A 17,676-nucleotide genomic window follows, 5' to 3' on the forward strand; every position below is an offset into this window, starting at 1 on the left:
GATATTGCCACAATATATATACATACATATATATTTTTTTTGTCTCCATTTGGATAATTTGCTGGCTCCAGTAACATACATTATTTTCTTTATTTCTGGCACAGTGAAGGTGCGGGCTTCTTTTTACATAACTTCTGACTTCCATATGTGGTTTGCATTACTGCACCGCATGATCCTCCTCATTATATATGTCCCATATAGGGTTCAAACCTCATTTTACCCTAGCTGTAATACATTGACAGCTCCATTACAGGGTCTCCTCTGTTCACTCAACTTTCCGGCTATGTTTACACATAGTATTTCTATCAGTCTTTTTTGCAACCAAAACCAGGAGTGGAACTGACAGGGCAAAATTATAATGGGAAAATGTGCATAAATTCTGTGTTTTTAAACCCACCCCTGGTTTTGGTTGAAAAAAGACTGACAGAAGTACTTTGTGTGAACATAGCCTCAATTTGATGAGTTGTAGAGGACGCTAACACACAAGCATGCAGATATCACTCATGAGAGGCATGAAAGGAATCACTCCGCAACACTGATGTACTTGGCCAAGATAATGTGTACATAACTTCCTACACTGACTGCTTAGGAAGGTGGACGCAGTAGTAGGGGGGTGAGGAGAAATGTTAGGGAATACAGTAATAACCCTATTAAAAGCAAATGTACCATCAGGTACATTTGCTTTAATATGACCCATGTATGGAACAGCACCAGTGCGGGGAAGTCGGTCTGTTTTTTGAACTGTGGCCTAGTTCCCTGTACAGCGCTGTTCTATCCAAGGGTTTCGGGACGGGGCTGAAGCACTGGAGGCGGGCCAGCCCGCCCATAGTGGGAGGAAACCCCCTCACCTCTATGACGTGGCTCCATTGGTTCTAATAGAGCCACATCATTGAGGGGAGGGGATTTCCTCCAACTGGGGGCGGGCTGGCCTGCCTCCAGTGCTTCAGCCCCGGCCCGACACCCGTGGATAGAACATCGCCATACACGGGAATCGGGCCGCGGTTTAAAAAGACGGACCACGGCACCGGCTTTCCTGCGCCGCTGCCATTCTATACATGGGTCATATTAAAGCGAATTTACCTGATAGTACATTTGCTTTAAGGCTGCATATGTGGTCGATAAAGCTAATACGCTAAACGCCCGTCGGGTGAGTGGTATGGTGGTCACTGCACTAAGGACAATCTTTATGGGTAGTTTTGTAACGCCTGGAGTAGTGGATCCACTGGACCGTCACCAGCGATGGCACTAACCTCGCCAGGGAGCGGAGTCTAAGGGGCCGCTGGTTTTCACCAGAGCCCGCCGCAAGGCGGGATGGACTTGCTGCGGCAGGCGACCCCCAGGTCGCTACCCCTGGCTTGGTTGCTAGTGACGGCAGGCGAGGCGTTGCAGGAGCAGTAGGCTGGAGAAGGTGCTGGCAGAGGTCTGTAGGCGTAAACGCAGGTGACAGGCTGAACACAGGAGCAATAGTGTAACAGAGGAGCAGGAACCAGGAACAAGGACTAGGGACCAGGTAGCGGACAAGAATCAGGAACAAGGACTAGGGACCAGGTAGCGGACAGGAATCAGGAACAACAGGGAGCTGGGCCAAACGCTATGGAAAGCATGTAGAGGCTCCAACACCTGGAAGGGGGCAGAGCTGGAACTTATAGGGGAGTGATTGACATGTGGACCAATTAGGAGCGCACTGCCCCTTTAAATCTGAGACAGCCGGCGCGCGCGCCCGAGGAGTCGGGGACGCGCGCGCCGGCCGGCACAGCGACGGACAGGAGCGCGGTGAGGTGAGGCGCCCCCCAGGGCCGAAGCAACAGCAGCGCCGGGTCCCTGCCTATGGACACCGGCTGCTGCAGATGTAGGAGAGAGGGTGCGGCGGCGGTCCGGAGCACGGGACGCCGCCGTGGCCCTAACAAGTTTATATGTATAGGATATTGGTTTTGTATTTGTTTTGCACACCATTTTGCATAACATTGTTTAGATTTATGCCCAATGCCCAGTGCTTTATATGTGAATAAAAGAAAAAACATATATTTCTTTACATCTGGTCCTGCATTTGTTTTTTGGTGGATTTATTCCACTTTTTTGGGGTTTGGTATATAGGGTTTGCAGGAGGACCTTTTTATACATTGGATCACATATAGGTACATAAAGGCTGCATATGTGGTGTGCCAAATTTATTAAAGGCTTGCACCATTTTGCACTGAAAGGTATGGTTGTGCATGGACAACATGGCTACCTTGAGATATGGTTAAAGTCAGGTGATGGGTGTGTGATTATACAGTCGGGGGTATGTATTAGGCATACAGTCCCCTCAGCGTAAAACATTCACTCCCTCTGACTGTGTAATCACACCATCACCGTCAGCAGTACCAATACAGTCACTATGATCTGACTTACTGTCAGACAGAAGAAACAAGGGTGTAACAAGAAACTGTAAAGAGTTACCCTAATGATAGTAACCTCCCATATTGTGGCTTGGCTATATGTCCTCTTTATGTGTGCAATATGTCAAATTAAGTGCAATTTGATGAATTTTACACATACATTTGTGTATGCTCCCCCCGCATATTATAGTGATAGCTGTGACAGTGAGTTCTGTGTAAAACTAGATTGTATTTTCATACAATATGCATGATCCTATGGCTTTTGCCTTTCTAGAATTATAAGAATTATAAATGCTGAGATTTCTGCCTTTACATTCTACATTCACCACTGCTTTGCTTTTGTAGTGGTAGTAGTATACTACTCAGTACAAAGTTGGAACTATGACATGTCATGTTTAGTATGACTTCACTATGGAAACTGTCAGCTTGTTAGGCCTGGAAATAGCCGCTGGTGTATTTAAACACCATTAGTGGAACAATAGATGATGTCATATGACAAGCAGGTAGGGGGAGGCTAAATGTAGCTGCCAGCAGGCTGCTCTCATCAGGGCACAGACTCCCGCTACATTTCCTTGTTCCTCATGCATATAGAAATATTATATTTATCTCTTTCCATCATCTCTGGTTTCCATTCTGTACAAATAGCCTAGAGAAGAATGATCAGGTAACTTGCATCAGGTGATTATGATGTCAGTAAATGGGTCAGGAAGTGATTGATAAATAAGAAAAGTGCAAAGAATTCACAAAACTAAAATGTTGGCTGAGGATACATCTCCAGATGGTCATCTGTGTAAGTACACAGCTATTTAGTAACAATTTTATTCGCTGACAGGTTTTTTTCATTAGATGTCTGACACAAAACAGTTAACAACCTAGAAATTATTGTTACTGTTTTAGATGGAAGAAAAGTCAATTTTAATCAGGGATGACACTATTTCTGATCATCCGCTGCTTTTACACAGGTCAATCATTTTAATATTGCTACTGATTGTACCAATAATAGATACCAAAGTGGGAAGAGATGTCCAAATAGAGTCCATGGAGTGTCCTTTACAGGCTATATATGCTCCTGTCTGGTAGTAGGACTGGATGGACAGTCTTGTGTTCTTTACTTGTATAAGGGTGCCCTTACATACACTTTTTGTCTGTCATTTTCCTGGCCAAAAAAAAAAAAATGCTCATGCGGCACATGGCTTTTTTTTTTTAAAACACATTTGTATTTTTTTCTGGCATTTTTTACTTTATGTGTAAATGATCTTTTTTGTGGTGGAGGCATTTTTGTTTGCTAAACTTTTTTTCCTCTGCCATCACATGACCTAGCTGCTGGGCCACAAAAGGTGAGAAAAATGCCAAAAAATACGCCATACCACACCATACTTCTTTTAAGCAATAGGTGGCAATTGAACAATCCTTCTCTAGCATCCCCCTGATTTGCATAGCCTGGCTCCCCAAAAAGATGCTCTTAGAACTTAACTCGCACGTATCTATTGGTCCCACGCTTTTGCCCAGTGTCTCGAGATGTTCCGATGTGTCCGAGCCAAGAAATATAGGGCCATGCACTTTCTTACAAATTCTACCTGGAAGACGACTGCAGAGATGGAGATATGGGTGGATCCAATTTCACTGGGCACTTGGAGGATCACTCAGCTTACTCATTTCCTGCAGTCGCTTCCGCCCTCAGCTCAATTCACAGCCTCTAAGACAGGGGTGTCAAATTCAAATACACAGAGGGCCAAAATAAAAAAATTGCAGAAAGGCGCGGGCCAACCATGATATTTAATGAAGAGTGCATGCAGCGTTTCTGGCACTGTCAGAGCAGCGTTCAGCGTTCCTGGCACTGCCTATCCTGAAATAAATGTCCCCACATGGTAGTTACCCATTATATTCCTCAAGCAGTAGGTAATCCCATAATCGTGCCCCATGTAGTAGCCCCCCCAATAGTGCCCCATATACTAGCCAGGCCTACTTTTAGAGCCGCACATAGTAGCCAGCCCTTCCAATAGTGTCTTATATAGTAGCCAACCCTTTCAATAGTGCCCAAAATAGTAGCCAGCCCTCCCAATAGTCTCTTATATAGTAGCCAGCCCTCCAAATAGTGTCTTATATAGTAGCCAGCCCTCCCCAATAGTGTCTTATATAGTAGTCAGTCCCTAAAATAGTCTCTTATATAGCAGCCAGCCCTGCAAATAGTCTCTTATATAGTAGCCCCCCTCCAAATAGTCTCTTATATAGTAGCCAGCCCTCCCCAATAGTGTCTTATAAAGTAGTCAGCCCTCCCTAATAGTCTCTTATATAGAAGACAGTCCCTAAAGTAGTCTCCTATATAGTAGCCAGCCCTCCCCTGGGCCAGATTTAATATAGCAATGGGAAAGCTCAGCGGGCCAAAAATAATGGCACTGCGGGCCAGATTTGGCCCGCGGGCCAGAGTTTGACATGACTGCTCTAAGACATACTTTGAATGCCTTTGTAATGGGATTCCCTGTCATTGATTTATGCTGACTTGATGTCTCCATCTGGGCGTGACCTGCCCCCCATCCTGCTTAAGGCTGGTATTACACGGAGCGATTATCGTTCGAAAAATCGTTAAATCGTTTGGATTTGAACGATAATTGTTTCATGTAATAGCAGGCAACGATTAAACGACCAACGAGAAATCATTGATCGTTTAATAGTATCCGGACCTATTTTTATCGTTTGATCGTTCGCACATTGTTCGCTCATTGTTCAGTGGAATAAGAATTTGCAGCTGAAATGTACGCAATACCGACGACTGAACGACCACAAGAACGATCATAAATAACGATCATCGTTCCATGTAATTGGGCGAACGATTTCGGGTTGTTTGCCTTAGCGATCTTTTAAGATAGTTGTCGGAACTAGTCACTAAGAGAGACAAAATGGCGGACACAGACAATGCATCCTAAGCTCAGCCCCGCCCACTGACTCTACTGGCCCTATTACACCAACAGATCTGACGACAGATTATCTGCCAAAGATTTGAAGCCAAACCCAGGAGTGGATTTGAAAAGAGGAGAAATCCAGTCTTTCCTTTATGACCTGTTCTCTGTTTATAGTCTGTTCCTGGGTTTGGCTTCAAATCTTTGGCAGATAATCTGTTGTCAGATCTGTTGGTGGAATAGGGCCTTACCTACTTGCCCCCCTAGGCTAAACCCTAGGGCAGCAACTGGGCGGCGGTCCCTGTACTGGCTTGGTGGGACAAAAAGACAAGACAGACAGACAAAACACAATAAAGAATAGTCGACAATCCGGGTCACAACAATCGGGCAGAAAAGTACAAAATCACAATCCAAAAGGCAAGGTCAATAAACAGGCAATATGGTCAGGGCAGGCAGCTAGCAGGGATGGTCAGAAATACAAAGCAGAAGAGTCAGCATAAACAGAGCAAGAGAAACAGAACCAGGCAGAGACAAGCTCAATATCCGGCAGTGAGAGGCAGGCTGGCAGACACTTTATAGGAGACCAGAGGTCCAGTGCAGGAGGCGATTGGACCAGACCCCTAATCTCCTCAGAACACCTGGGGCAAGAGCAATCTGACCAGACAAGCCAACCAGCATCAGAGTTAACTCCGGAGTGGCCAGGAGTATCTCAGGCAAAGCGGGTGTGGCTGAACAATCACAGAAGGAAATAGGCCAGTGTTCAGACAAGGCCCAGGACACCGCACAAACATACAAAAACACTGAAATCAGCGCCATCTCAGGCGCGCAGCGCGAGCCAAGGGGCGCACAGAGTTCGGCACAGGACCATTCATGACAATAGTTTATCGTTAATAGTTAGTCGTCGAAAAATTGCTTGGTGTAAAAGTATCCTAAGTGCTCGGATTATATCAACTTGACCCTGACCCCAGCTCAACGGGCACACATTACGTTCTCGGCCCCCAAGAGCTCTGTGAACTCTCGCTTTCAGGAGGCTGGATACAAGATACTCCAAAGTGGACAAGCTTATGAGAATGGAGGACTTGACCTCCTCCCTTCATGATTCGAATTTCAGTTTCACTGGTACCTGGTTAGCTTTCGGGAAACAGAGGCATACACCACCATACTTGAGACGTCCCCTGAATGTTAACTTGGTGAGCCAACTTCTTTGTGTAGCACTAAAACTGGTGTTAGTCTCTACTTTACAGCGCTGCTAACTGCTACACCCCTACACCCCCCCCCCCCCATGCTTTTTTTTCCTTTTATTTTATTGTTCTTTCTCTTTTTCTGTGTTTTCCTCTTTTCTGGTCTTTCTTTGCCAGGGTTTGTCATTGGGGCCACTTCTCTATTTGTTTTCTATCTTTTGTCTTGAAGTTAGTGGGTGGAGGGTGTTCTACCCCTTCTCATTACTCAAGGGTTCTTGTGTATAAAATATCATAGTGGTTTGGAGGTCCACAGAGGGCATCTCCATCTGTATGCATTATTATTTTACCTGTCTGACATGTTTTTTTTGACTGCTTGCTTGTTCTGGGTCTGCGTTTTTCTTGACAAATCTTTTTTTTTGAGATTTCAAGGCAGCCTTAATGTCATTCCTACAAATGCCATGGAATCATTCTGACCTCAGCTTTTCACATCGTCCTGCTAGATCTCATCATTCAGATGGTAAAAGAGCCACTTCTAAATATTTTTGACTTAATACTTATGAAAATTGGTGACTATTTATTTTTCCCATTTTACACAGCTAAAAGGAATAGAGACGAGTGAACTTTCTGAAAGTTCACGTTCGCATGAGCCCAAACGACTGGGATTTGAATCCCTCTGCCTGGAGAAGGTGTATGCATCCTGAGTACTGCCTGCCTTACCCATGATAAGTGGATCATAGTTTGTATGGGAGTGAATATCAGGTGATGGGCGTGATTACATGGTCACCCCCTGACTGTATAATCCCTCCCAATGCCTGATATTCACCCCCTTAATAAAAATTCAGTTCATGCCCATTTGAGTAGTAACTGAATTGTCAGACAACCCACATATCTTTGGGAATAAATGACATATTAAGAAACTTTAATAGGTGTGTAATCAGGTTACCCTAGGCTATGACAGAAAAAGTCTCATTTTCTGGGGGTTGACTCTACTGTAGGTCCTCTTTAATCAAGGCATGCCAGTCTCACCCAGGACAAACCTGTTGTAGAAGTAAGAAAGTTTAAGAAAAAACTTTGATAAATGTGTTGTATTTTGTGCATTTTTTAAACCCCTGTCCACAATCCATATATGTTAATCCTTAAAGAGTCACTGTCGTATTTTTTTTTTTTTTTTGCAGAAATCAATAGTCCAGGCGATTTTAAGAAACTTTGTAATTGGGTTTATTAGCCAAATCTGCCATTATCTGCATGTAAAAAGCCTTTTCCCAGGTCCCCCCCTCCTTCCTCTTTTTCATCCACTCTGAAAAATCTGAAAATTGTGACTTGTTGCAGGAGACGTACCCTGTCTGCTCTAGGGAGAGGGGAGGGGGGAGGAGGAAGGAGGGAGTTAGCCGGCAGCAGAAAGCAGATAACAGAGGATTACAGGCACAGAGCTGGGTGACAGCTGTAATCTGAGCTCAGACAGGTCACTGGTGACTGTCACAGGAGATATCCCGTGAGGGATTTGTAGATTAACTCTTTGTTGTCCTGTTTTGGTCTTTTCTTTAGCTCTCTCCATAGGAGAACAATGAAGACAGGGGGGAGAGCTTCAAACTGCTTTTTCATGATAAAAATGCATTTTTTGGATAATAAACCCAATTACAAAGTTTCTTAAAATTGCCTGGACTATTGATTTCTGCAAAAAAAAAATTCACGACAGTGACACTTTAAAGTGTCACAGGTGGTATAAAAAACTTTTTAAATGTCAGAGACATGTCAAAAGTTTCGATTGGTCTGGGTCTGAGTGTTCAAACCTGTATTGATCGGGAGAACAAGCCATGAGAAGACTCAATACAGCGCATCCACTCACCCCTTTGAGTTAGAAGAAAAGATTCAGACTTAGAATGGAGCTCCATGGAGCTCGAATCTTTTTTTCTAGCTGCAGCACTGTCCTCTCCCGACTCATTCTCCCGATCAGTATGGTTCTGAACACTCAGACCCAGACTGATAAAAACTTTTGACATGTCTATATGACATGTCAAAAGTTTTTGTAACGACAGTGACACTTAAAGCTACCCTGTACCCATAATCTGCCCCCTCTAAACCGCTTGTACCGTCAGTTAGCTGCTTTTAATCCAAGATCTGTCCTGGGGATTTCTCCTATTCATCACTTGTCTGAACACTGCACATGGGCTGGATCGTTAAGGCTCATTTCCAGTGTTCAAAAAAGTGATGAATGGGAAAAATCCTGCCCAGGGACATTCCTAATGATGAGGAGGGGGAAAGGACGGATGGCCATCACAGGCCTAGGGCACAGACACTCTAGGCCATGCCAATGTGACACAGGGCTGCAAGTTTAAAAGTAGCACCTCCTGCCGAATGAACCCCAGAACAGATCTTGGATGAATAAAAGCAGCTATCTGAGGGCACAAGATGTTGTTTTTTTTTTTTGTTTGTTTTTTTTTTGGGGGGGGGGGGGGGGGAAGGGGGGGGGGGTACAGAGTCGCTTTAACACATTTAGAGGTTTCAATCATGCCTCCTCTTTTTTTCTCCAGACTATACAGATGCCACAAGGGCAACATAAATGCACTAATAATTTTACCCCAATGTGTCAGAGGAGAAAAGGATTGGATGTGATGGATTTTAACTGGCTGGTCTATTTGTTTGCGGGATAAGTTGCCTCCAGAGCTGACTGGCAGCTGCTGATCTTCCAGCCCCATTCAAAACACATAAACTTGTGGCCAAGCCCTACATTCATGTGTGTGTGGTGAATAATAGAGGAGGCTGTCAGACAAACAAAAATTTATTTGACGTCTATTGAGAAAGGTGTATGGGAACTTTTATCCAGTATCACCACTTCTTTCAGTGTCCTCCTGAGAACTTTCTTCTTCTTTTCTTCTAAAAGGAAAACATATTAAAAGGAAACTTTAACCTTGGAAACAGCTATGCAACTCCCAACACAATGCATAGCTATATTAACGGAAATGGTACAATAAGAACAGTGCCTTTATAGTTTATGTGTGTAGCGTCAATGATCACCTGTCTGAAGGGTGAGTGAGGTGTGATATGAGAGCCCAGGCTGCACTGCCTCTCCCGGCGTCCTTCTCTTCTCCCTCCAGCTTGAATGACAGTCAAGGCTTTAAGCGGCAGGCACTGGTAATCCACACTGAGGCACATGCACTGTAAGATCTAGACATGGCTCTCCAAGCTCCTTATGTTAATATAGTTATAGAACAATGTTAGCCGTTCCAAAGATGTTTATAAGTTTCCTTTAAAATACAGTTGTATTTTGACTTGACACATACGTAATATTGTACATTTATAGGGGTTGTCCCATGATTACAAGCTATCCTTAAGATAGGGCATAAACCGATTGCAGGAGGTTTCCCACTATTTCGAGGATAGGGACTTAAGTCTTCCGTTGGAATTAAGTGTCAGGACGAGGCACTTTGCCACTCTATTCATGCCCTGTAGTAGCCAAACACTGTACTGGGCTCTCTCCAGAAGCTCCCATAGAAAATGCTCAGTGCAGCAATGTCCTTAAGGTAGCCTTTTAAGAGAGGCATGACATTGTGCAGTGCGGAAGAGTGAGGTATACACTGACAATGGAGAGACATACCTATTTTTATTTATTTTTTCCCTGCATCCCCTCAAGCCCTTACACACAATGGCAGGCCGTCAGCTCTTATTTATGTCACTGGCTACTGTGCCACTACAAGAGGAAGAGCGTCTCTGATCCCAGCAGGGCGTGGTACTGATATGAGCTGACACCAGACACTGACACTTACCATTATGTATTCATTGTCAGAAGATCAGAATATAAAGCAGAGTATAAAAGAATAAAAAGTAAGATGGATGTAAACCTTCCATAGCAACCCCATATTGATCCAGTATTTTAAGTCTTTGCTTTTACAGTCACAATTTATAGTTGGCTGAAGTTGTAAAATGCTGTGAGCGAATGAATCCAATATTTCATCGTAGGTTTATAGGCATAAAAATCATCGCTATGGGGCTTGTAAGGCTTGTCAGTAATGAGACAACTCAGAGCTAATTGTAAAGATTCCTTTTATGTGTTTAGCCTGCGAGGAGACAAGGCATCCTGTCTATCATCAGAAAACCAATGAATGCTGGCAGGCACTGCGCGCCTAGGTTGTGTGTATGTTTGTACATGGGAAATGTTAACAAATATTGTCATTTTCAATTTTACAGCTAAGAGAGCTAATGATACCCCTTCTGGATGGTTGGGTTATTGAGGCTATGTTCATATCATTGTTCTGCTCAGTCATGGGAGCAAAACAACTAAAAACATGTGGCAGATTCATTACATGAGAGATAACAGCAGCACCTGACGGACCCTGTTGACTTTAAAGGTGTTATCCATTGCTACAAAAACATGGCCACTTTCTTTTGGAGACAACACGACTAGAGATGAGCAAACCTGGAGCATGCTTAAGTCGATCCGAACCCGAAATTTCGGCATTTGATTAGCGGTGGCTGCTGAACTTGGATAAAGCCCTAAGGCTATGTGGAAAACATGGATATAGTCATTGGCTGTATCCATGTTTTCCTGACAACCTTAGAGCTGTATCCAAGTTCAGCAGCCCCCGCCAATCAAATACTCGAGATAGATCGACTCGAACCCGAACCCGGTTCACTCATCTCTAAACACGACTCTTGTCTCCAGTTCAGGTGTGGTTTCCAATTAAGCCCCATTCACTTCAATGGAACTGAGCAGCAAAACCCTGCCTAAGCTGGAGACAAGAGTGGGGCTGTCTCTGGAAGAAACTAGACATGTTTTTTTTAGTGCTGGATAACCCCTTTAAAGGGGTTGTCCGGGAAGCAGAAGACAGCTAAAGCCTTTCTTTTCCTCAATGCTTACTACTTGTCACAGTGCCTTGACACTCAATGCCCCTATTGCCTAGGTTACCAACCAGCATTCTCCTCTTAAAGCAGTGGTCTTGCTGGTAGATATAGATATATAGGGGCTGATTTACTAAGGGTGTGTTTTTCCAATACAGACAGATTTTCCAATACAGTCATTGAAGCCAAAGCCAGGAACAGACTATAAACAGAGAACAGGTTATAAAGGGAAGACTGAGATTTCTCCTATTTTTAAATCCATTCCTTGCTTTGTTTTCACCAATTGCAATTAAAAAATTGTACTTGTGACCACTTCCATTAGATTATCTGTCTGGTTTTCTAGAACCCTATACATCGTTTTAGTTTCCCAAACCAAAAGATTTATCAATGTGTGGTATTGTCCTTAGTAAATCTGGTGGTGACAAAACTAGATAGATTGAGGTAAGCAAGCAGTGATGTTGTGTGATGTGCATTATGCTTTAGATGATTTCCCCTTTACTTCAGCAGAGTTGCAGGGTCCACACATACAGTGAGCAGATCAGGAAGAAAACAGCTCCATGTATTTTTTAGTGGCTGTGCTAAGTTACTGCAGCTCTGCTTCTATTTATTTTTATGTTAGCTGAGCCATTACACAATGTATGGAGCTGTCAGCTCCCAGCTTTACCCACTGTCTATCACTGAGGATAGGCCATCAATTGAAAGCTAAAAAAAAAACAAAAAAACAACAACTTTGTTTGCTTCTTATTCCATTTTAACCTCTTGCCACTTTTTTTTTCAGTGCTTCACTCTGAGCAAGAGTTTCACATTGCGGCCAAGACAAACAACATTGAGAAGATGGTGCAGCTGATGAAAAAAGGGGTGGATGTCAGAGCCAAGAACAGTGTAGGTACCGTGTCCCTTCCACATTACTGTCAGGGTATAGGCATCACTCCCTGCATACCATAGTGCAGCCTGCTGCCGGAATCAGCTTGTCCTCTTCTTTGGACATGTGCCGTTGCGCGCTGATCCTCTGCAGGCGCAGTGACATGACCGGCCTTCTCTGACTATCCTGATGCATCATTGCGTCTGCGCGGGATAGGCGTGCAACGGCTCATGTCCAAAGAAGAGGACAAGCTGATTCCGGCAGCGGCCGGCACAGAGGCAGCGCGGAATGGGGGGTCAGGAGGCCGCACATGCACACTTACATCTAACACTGTGCAGGCGGACAGAGGGCGAAACGGGTGGCGGGGGAGACAGAGACCATCACCACACAGGCAGTGTTGGCCTAGGGCACGATCGCTCTGGGCCACGCCTCTTAGACATGGCTACAGCTCAACTAAAGTATGATTTTCGGCCTCAGGAAAGCACAACCAGCGTTAATAAACATAGCAGCTGAAAGGACTTCACATCAGCTTCAAGAAGGTATAAGTAGTTGTAGGGGGGGGTCACAAAGTGGTTACAGAGTCGCTTTAAGGCTAGGAATTCATTGCAACTTTAGTTGTGTGATGCAAAATCGCTCATGTCGCATCTAAGGTTAGTGAATGGTGTCACATTGTGGAATAGCTCAACCGCAGCGGCTGCAACAAAGCATCCTTGATGAATATTTTGTCTCACGTCGCACAAGACTTTACTTCCATAAACCCCAATGTAAATTGCATATGACTTGTTTGTGATTTCTGAGCAACATGGTTATTTTTTAGTAGTCAAGTTGTAAAATGTAAAAAAATGACAAATGTAAAAAAAAAAAAAACTTGCTGTTGCATGACCAAAGTCATCATGTAGCCCCAGCCTTAGATGGGAAAACACCTTAAATGTGTGGCAGACAATTGCAATAACCTACCTATGAATAGGAGGGATCAAGCACTTGGCAATCCATTCATCTTGTTGCATAAAAGTTGTTCTTTAACCCAAGGATAAAGGAAAACTAGAAGGCATCTAATGTTAAATTCTGTATCCTTGTTGGAGGGATCAGGACAACACAAGCACCAAATTGGTGCACGATTGGTTCAGAGTTACTTCACTTTGATACCTGCTTCTTGGAGCCTTCTATATTAAGGTCTCGCAGACACTTTTTCATGGTCTCAATTTTCTTAACTTGTGTTTCAGGTAGACAGGACAGCCCTACACTGGGCAGCAGGTGCTGGACACGAACAAGCAGTCAAGCTGCTCTTGGAGCATGATGTCCCTGTGGACGAGGAAGACTGTGTATGTATCTGGTCTGGTTTACATTTCATTTGTGTTGCAAGTGGAAAAGAAATTCCCCTCTTAGCAGGTTATCAACAATGCACAGGTTAGGGGATAACATGGCAATAGATGGAGGCCTACCACTCTGTAGAATGGAGGTGAAGTTTCTCCAGGGATAAATGATTGCGTCATGCATGCGAGGCCTGCTTTCTGTTCATTGTCTATAAGACCTTAGTTTTTTCCTTGTCCTTGGAATCAGTGGTGGTCTTAGCACTCCACCAATCAACATGCTATCCTCGTCCTGCTGAGATGCTGAGATGGGAACCTGTACATCTTAAAGTAAGCAACAAAAAAAAAAAAGGAATTTTAAGAAAAAATGCAAAATAAGTCCTCTCCATGATTCCTGGCTCCATCTCTTCGGTTAAGAGGGGCCTCCTCAGGCACTTTCTTACCGCTGCCAGAGTGGTACTTCCCCGACATTGGAAGTCCCCCACAGCTCCCTCCCTAGCAGAGTGGGTAACTGAGGTTAATTACCTTATGCGAATGGAGGAGATGGTGGCGGAAGATGCCAATCGCAATGACAAATTCAACCACACTGGAGGATTTGGTTGAACTTTCGCGTCAGTCCCCGATTTGGGCGCTTGGTTGGCCTCACCCTCTTATACTCCCCACTCTGTCTTTCTTTCATCATTAGCAGTCCTTCTTTGGACTTAATAAAAGGTAAATTTATTCTTGTGCTATCCGAACATCGCCTTCTTGGATAGCAGATTGAGATATACAGATAACAGTCTTCTGTTTGTTTCTGGTTCTGTATTATGTGTTACGATTGATGTTCCGCTTATTTCTGTTTGGTGGACACTCCCTTCATACACTATGATTTCACTGTTTCATGACGCCTAAGATACTGTAACCAAACTTTATACATTTTAGATTGTGTTGTGTAATCAGATTTATTCCTTATTGTCCACCCACTCTGTTTTCACAATAAAAATTTAATAAAGAAAAAAATGCAAAATAAGTATATTACAATTAATGCATGAGTATTGTACATCCAATGAAGTCACTGACTACATTCCTAAATGAACATGAACAGATTGTAGACAGATGGTAGATGGTTATGGCACAGTATAGACTGTACGCCATTCTCCCTCCACTAGAGCTTTTCTCGCTACTGATGTCTACTATCTTCCCATACTAAATAAACATAGCTTTCAGCATATTACTCTTGTTCAAAAATTAAGCAATACTTGTCCTTTTTATCCTTATTTGTGTTCTTTCTTTTTGGTCCTAAGTTTGGAATGAATGCCTTATTACTTGGAGCTTGGTTCGGACATCTTAAGGTTCTTCAGGTCCTTGTTAACGCTGGAGCTAAAATAAACTGTGAAAACAAGGTGAGATCCAGTATTCCTAAAACATTACTCAATAAGTGTCAGTGCGTTTACTAAGGCATAAATCGAAAAAAATCAGATGGTAACACGCATTATAGATAGAATGGGGTCTAATATTCATGGATAATGCTGCGTTTACACGGAACGATTATTGTGCGAATTTGCACGATAACGATCTAAATCGAACGATAATCGTACGTGTAAACGCAGTGAACGATCAAACGACGAGCGAACCTGTGGGGTCCAAATGGTCACCGCACCCCTTGTTACATTCCTTGGGTGCAGTTTTCTAAATGGTGTCCCTTTAGGGGTGTTTTTTAGGTTTTGGCACCCGAGAGCCTCTGCCAACCTGAAGTGGTACAGTCAGAAATGACCAAATATAACGGATGCATTGAAATTCGTATGAGTCTTTCATGCGTATGAGTCTTTCCGTAGTGCGAACCGCGAGTATACGCACATAATTTTGAGGTTGATGCGTTCGCTTGAAAGTATTCGATATACGCCCGCACAATGCACACTACGTATGAGCTTACGGCCGGATCGTATGCGGCGCCATGAAAAATGAACAAGACCATTGTTTCAGGACGGAAATATTCCAACTCACGGTCGTGGATTTCCATACGGTCCCGTACAAAGTACTTATTTCAGCCAAATTGAACTTGATTTTTCGATCCAAAAGGTTCTGTGAGTTTTATTGGGCTGGGCAAAGATTTCCAAGTAAATGACCTGTTTCAGATCGCTTCGAAACAAGCTAGGAAAGCATAACTGTACTACGGGCGTATGTTCGCGGTTCTTACGCGTCCGGCTGCATGTCGATTTTTCCCACGCCCGTAGTTTCAGCCACACATGTACGGCGGTGTACAAAATGCGCCGGCCTCATACGCAGTGGGAACATAGCCTAAGGCTGGGTTCACACTACGTATATTTCAGTCAGTATTGTGGTCCTCATATTGCAACCAAAACCAGGAGTGGATTGAAAACACAGAAAGGCTCTGTTCACACAATGTTGAAATTGAGTGGATGGCCGCCATTTAATGGCAAATATTTGCTGTTATTTTAAAACAACGGCCGTTATATTGAAATAATGGCCGTTATTTACTGTTATATGGCGGCCATCCACTCAATTTCAACATTGCAGAGAAACTTGATTTATTTATTTATTATGGTATTCTTGCAGTAACTGTGAAAAGTAGTAGGACTAGTTTTTAGAACATACGTTATTTAAGATAGACATAAACATTTTCATTGTCTTAGAGATGTGTTTGTGTTGAGTTATCTTGTGTAGTTTTCATTTTATGTGTTGAATTTCCAGAATGGCCTCAACCTGCTCCATTGTGCAGCACAAAGAGGACACATCAAAGTCATGGAGTTTATCATGGAGGATCTGGAGGACATCAAGCTGGATAAGGCGGATAAGGTAAATGAGACAGCCTTACTATTCATCACTGTTATGACGTACTTTACTATTTGTGGTGTAGAGCTCTGTCCAGAGAAGTTGATTATCCATCCTGGATTTCATGTTAATCCCACCTACGTATTTCTTGAGTGTGAAGGTTTTGGTAATTTCTCTGAAGACCAATTCTTAAGCCGTAAATGATGACAGTGCTTGCTTAGTTTTATGCTAAATTAGGTCACTTATGGTGCAAGGATGATGCCTGTAACATATATTCTGAGCTGTTAAAGGAGTGCCTAGTGATATGGTATTGCTTATTAGTCTTAAGCAACTGTTTTATTTAACACGGGCAAATACATAAACTTTTGACTTGTCCTAGAGCAGTGCTTCCAAACCTTTTCCACCTCGGGGCACCCCTTGGAAAAAAAAATTGGCTCGGGGCACCCCTACTAAATAATGTTCTACAAAATAGGAAAACGGTCATATAGTGACTCACAGGTGACGTCTTCTTTGATCTGAGGCGTCACTTTCCCTTTTCCACTCCATCCAGTCCAGTCCTCCATGATGATTTCTTCCAGCTATGTTTCATCTTTTCAGAACCTGCGAGACAAACAATTCAGGCTCCGCACATTTCTAGCAACTTCCTTTCTCCCTCCTATAGGCTCCCAAAGTTACTGCGCTGTTTGGTGTTATGTGCAGTAAAGCGAGTAGGAATGTGGGATGCCCCCTGTATGTAGGATCCCCTGCGCTAATAATGCCCCCAGAGGTGCCCCCATGAACTAATAATGCCCCCAGAGGTGCCCCCATGAGCTAATAATGCCCCCAGAGGTGCCCCCATGAACTAATAATGCCCCCAGAGGTGCCCCCATGAACTAATAATGCCCCCAGAGGTGCCCCCATGAACTAATAATGCCCACAGAGGTGCCCCCATATGCTAATAATGCCCCCAGAGGTGCCCTCTATGAACTAATAATGCCCCCAGAGGTGCCCCTAAAAAAACAACAACATCCTACTCACCTAATCCGCGCTGTGTGGCTGCAGGGAGCAGCTCTCCTCCTCTTTGGGCTCCATCTTGCGAGCCGCAGGGAAGGGACCTCCGGCAGGCGTGATGACGTCACATCATCACGCCTACCGGAGAGGTCACGTCCCGACGACCCATAGGCTGCTGTTATGAAGTTCCGGCAGCCTATGGGAGGGAATGCAGGAGGAGGACGCTGACAGGTCCTGCTCCTGCATTCTGCTCGCTTTAATGTTCCGCCCGCTCACTGTGCGGGCGGAACATCAAAGCGATCTGTGCATCCCGAGAAGCTGCGCGGCCGCAGCTTCTCGGGATGCTTAAAGAGAGTGCACACTTCCCACCAGGATCCCCTGGTGTGCCGTGGAACCCCGGTTGGGAAACGCTGTCCTAGAGTAATGTGAGGAGTTCTGATTGGTGGAGGT

At 44.0% G+C, this 17,676-nt stretch overlaps 1 protein-coding gene across 3 annotated transcripts in view; it reads left to right on the forward strand.

Moving 5' to 3' along the window:
* The window catches only part of ANKDD1A (ankyrin repeat and death domain containing 1A), a 63,201-nt gene that overhangs the window by 2,450 nt on the left and 43,075 nt on the right, over nt 1-17,676 (forward strand). Inside the window, exons 2-5 of one of the 3 annotated variants that reach the window (XM_069985428.1) lie at nt 12,071-12,174; nt 13,378-13,476; nt 14,748-14,846; nt 16,156-16,260. In XM_069985428.1, the coding sequence (XP_069841529.1) occupies nt 12,071-12,174; nt 13,378-13,476; nt 14,748-14,846; nt 16,156-16,260 (407 nt within the window). Of the gene's footprint in view, nt 1-12,070; nt 12,179-13,377; nt 13,477-14,747; nt 14,847-16,155; nt 16,261-17,676 lie in introns of those variants that run through there. The other 2 variants (XM_069985430.1, XM_069985431.1) reach the window with 2 other exon arrangements.

This window comes from Dendropsophus ebraccatus, chromosome 1 (assembly GCF_027789765.1).
Source record: "Dendropsophus ebraccatus isolate aDenEbr1 chromosome 1, aDenEbr1.pat, whole genome shotgun sequence".
Taxonomy (NCBI): Eukaryota; Metazoa; Chordata; class Amphibia; order Anura; family Hylidae; genus Dendropsophus; species Dendropsophus ebraccatus.